This window comes from Otolemur garnettii, unplaced genomic scaffold, assembly GCF_000181295.1.
Source record: "Otolemur garnettii isolate 467f Iridium unplaced genomic scaffold, OtoGar3 scaffold00089, whole genome shotgun sequence".
Classification (NCBI taxonomy): domain Eukaryota; kingdom Metazoa; phylum Chordata; class Mammalia; order Primates; family Galagidae; genus Otolemur; species Otolemur garnettii.
In genome coordinates this window covers 6,089,496-6,092,355 of record NW_003852484.1, presented here as the reverse complement: position 1 = coordinate 6,092,355, position 2,860 = coordinate 6,089,496, and the positions used below count along the sequence as shown (strand labels likewise).

Genomic DNA, 2,860 nt, shown 5'->3' with positions numbered 1-2,860 from the left:
AGATAACATTTGCTAGTTTACTTCCTTAGGAGGGCCATTATTCATAGGAACTTAATCCTTACAAACAGCTATCTGTTAGAGCAGTTTCAGGAGGACATCCTAGAAGCTCCACTAGCAGTTCTAGTTTTCTACACGTTCGAGAGTAATAAATAGTAGTTTTTCTTTGTTATTTTAGATGGTCCTGTGCTCCCCACTGCCCAGTGAGCTTTCTCAATGCTTTGTATAGTACAGGCCTAGTTGAGTGTGTCATAAAAATTAAATAAGTGGTAAGATAGAGTTTTGATGCTTTTGGGGGGGGTACATCCTTGCTTTCATTTATTCACTACACTAAAATCTCAATTTGTGTGGTTTCTAAATGTTAGCTTCAAAATCAAAAGGGCAAATACTACTGTTCTCTATATCCAACTCAGAAGTTCTTCCTATTTCCAGGAGTAGGGTATAGATGTAATAGTCATTAAATGAAAGCACCTTTTAAAAAAACTTTTTGTTGGAGTATTATATGTATTTAGAAAAATGCATGTAAGTATGCCGATCAATGAATTTTCACAAACTGAACATAGCTAGTTATCTTGTACCTTTCCAGTTACTGCCTTCCCAAGAGTAACCACTATTCTCATCTCTCTCTCTCTTTCTCTCTTTTTCTGGAGTGGAGTAGTGTGATCACAGGCCATCATAACTTCAAAATCCTAAGTTCAAGTGATCCTCCTGACTCAGCCTCCTTAGTAGCTGGGGCTACAGGCAAACACCACCCCACCTGGCTGATTTTTAAATTTTTTGTAGATGCAGGATCTCACTATGTTGCTCTGGATAGATTCAAACCCCTGGCCTTGGGCAATCTTCTTTGGTTTCACTATACTAGTTTCTAACAGCATAGTTTAGTTCTGTATGAGATTTGTGTTACTTTACATATAACTGTGCTGTTTAATTCATTAGAGGATTCTACCCATAATGAAAAGTGTTGGGATGTTAGCATTTGGAATAATTCTGATCATAGAGTCTTTGGAAAGCAGGACACATAAGCTAATCCCAAACAGCATTTTTTTTTCTTTTTGATGTTTTAGTGAACACCACAGACGGTCAAAGGAACTTCAAGATATCTTAAAGGCATCAGTTACAGCAGGCGTCATTGGCTGGGCATATGGGGGAATACCAGCTTTTGTTCACGCTAAACAACGCTACATTGAGCAGAGCCAAGGAGAGATTTATTATAACCGGTTTGATGCTGTGGTATGTACTGGTGGTCTCAAGACATCGGGGGGCACACTGACTTAGCAATTTGCTGTATACTTACTCAGTTGTGGAGTTTGGTGGAGGATAGTTGTAGGATGTCAGAGTAAAGTAAAGAAACTGTATACTTAGTACCAGTGGAAGTAATAATGCTAAATTGTCTACACATGGCTTGTCAGCCACTTTTCCTATCTTGAAGAAGCATGTCTGGGATCACCCCTAGGGCTCTTCTTTTTAAAATACATTTTTATTCCTCTGTTGAATCATTAAGGCTCAGCTGTAACATATGAGATCAGACAATTAACCCCTTTGGCTAGTTGTCCCACCAATATCACTTATTTAAAAAATAAATAATATGGCCAAGCACAGTGGTTCACTCCTATAATCCTACCACTTAGGGATTGAGACCAGGAGTTCAAGAGTAGCCTGAGGAAGAGTAAGACCTCATCTCTACCAAAAATAGAAACATTAGCTGGGTGTGCTATTGCAAGGCTGTAGTCCCAGCTACTGGGAAGGCTGAGGCAGGAGGATCACTTGAGCCCACCCAGGTGACAGGTTAAGGCTTGGTCTCAAAAACAAACAAACAAACAAACAAACAAACAAAAACAATAAAAAGGAGATAAGGAATAAATTTTTTCTGGTCAGAATCTACTACTGGATCACATAATGAATTTGCCTGTCATGCCTTTTAGTGTCCTTTGGTCTGTCTTTGTCTTTCATGATCTGGATCGTAGACCATTTGTTTTTTATAGAGTATCCCTCAATTGGGGTTTGTTTGATGGTTTCTCATGACTAGATTTGGCTATGTTTTCTGGCAGGAATGCCCTAGAATTTATATTGTACCCTTTTCAGTACATTATATGAGAAGCACATGACATCTTTTTGTCCCTTTACTGGTGGTGTTTACTTCAGTCACTTGGTTAAGATGGCCTCTTCCAAGGTGATCCACTGTAAAATTACTATTTTTTTACTTCATGGTTTTCCCCTTTGCATTAACTAATAAGTAATAACACTTGTTAGATCTTTTGAGACTATATAAATTTACTATTTTTCATCAGATTTTTACTGTCTACTTGTAGCATTTAATGACAATTCTTTCCTGCAACAATTATTACTGTGATGGTTGCCAAATAGCCATTTTCTAAAATCTGTCATTCTTTCTACAGTTACTGCCTAGTACTTTGCTTTAAGGAAGTGTTTTCCTTTCTCCCCTATTTATTTATCTGCCTGTTTTATCTGTTTATAATTTATTTACATCAGTATGGACTTAACGATTTATGATCTATTATAGGTCAAGCATCCCAAATCCAAATATCTGAAATGTGAAATGCTGCAAAATTCAAAATGTTTTGAGTACCAACATGATACTCAACAATGTTTTGGGGATTTTGGATGCTCAACTAGTAACTATAATGCACATATTCCAAAATCCAAAAATAATCCTAAATCTGGAATGCTTCAGGTCCCAGGCATTTCAGAGAAAGGATACCCAAGCTGTGCTATTGTTTTTTATTTTGATACACAAAATATGGACAGTTGGAGCCCTTCAAGCTAGCTCCTGTGTCCTTTTGATATGTCCCCCTCATTCTTGAAGCATACCTTTACTTTCTGGTTCATCTTTAACCTTTCTCCC

General features: G+C 37.5%; 1 protein-coding gene across 1 annotated transcript in view; it reads left to right on the top strand.

The window, feature by feature from the left end:
- Positions 1–2,860, top strand: part of TIMMDC1 (translocase of inner mitochondrial membrane domain containing 1) — a 25,933-nt gene that overhangs the window by 2,802 nt on the left and 20,271 nt on the right. The window contains exon 2 of the mRNA XM_012808411.2: positions 1,062–1,227. Coding sequence (XP_012663865.1) covers positions 1,062–1,227 — 166 coding nt within the window. The remainder of the gene's footprint in view (positions 1–1,061; positions 1,228–2,860) is intronic.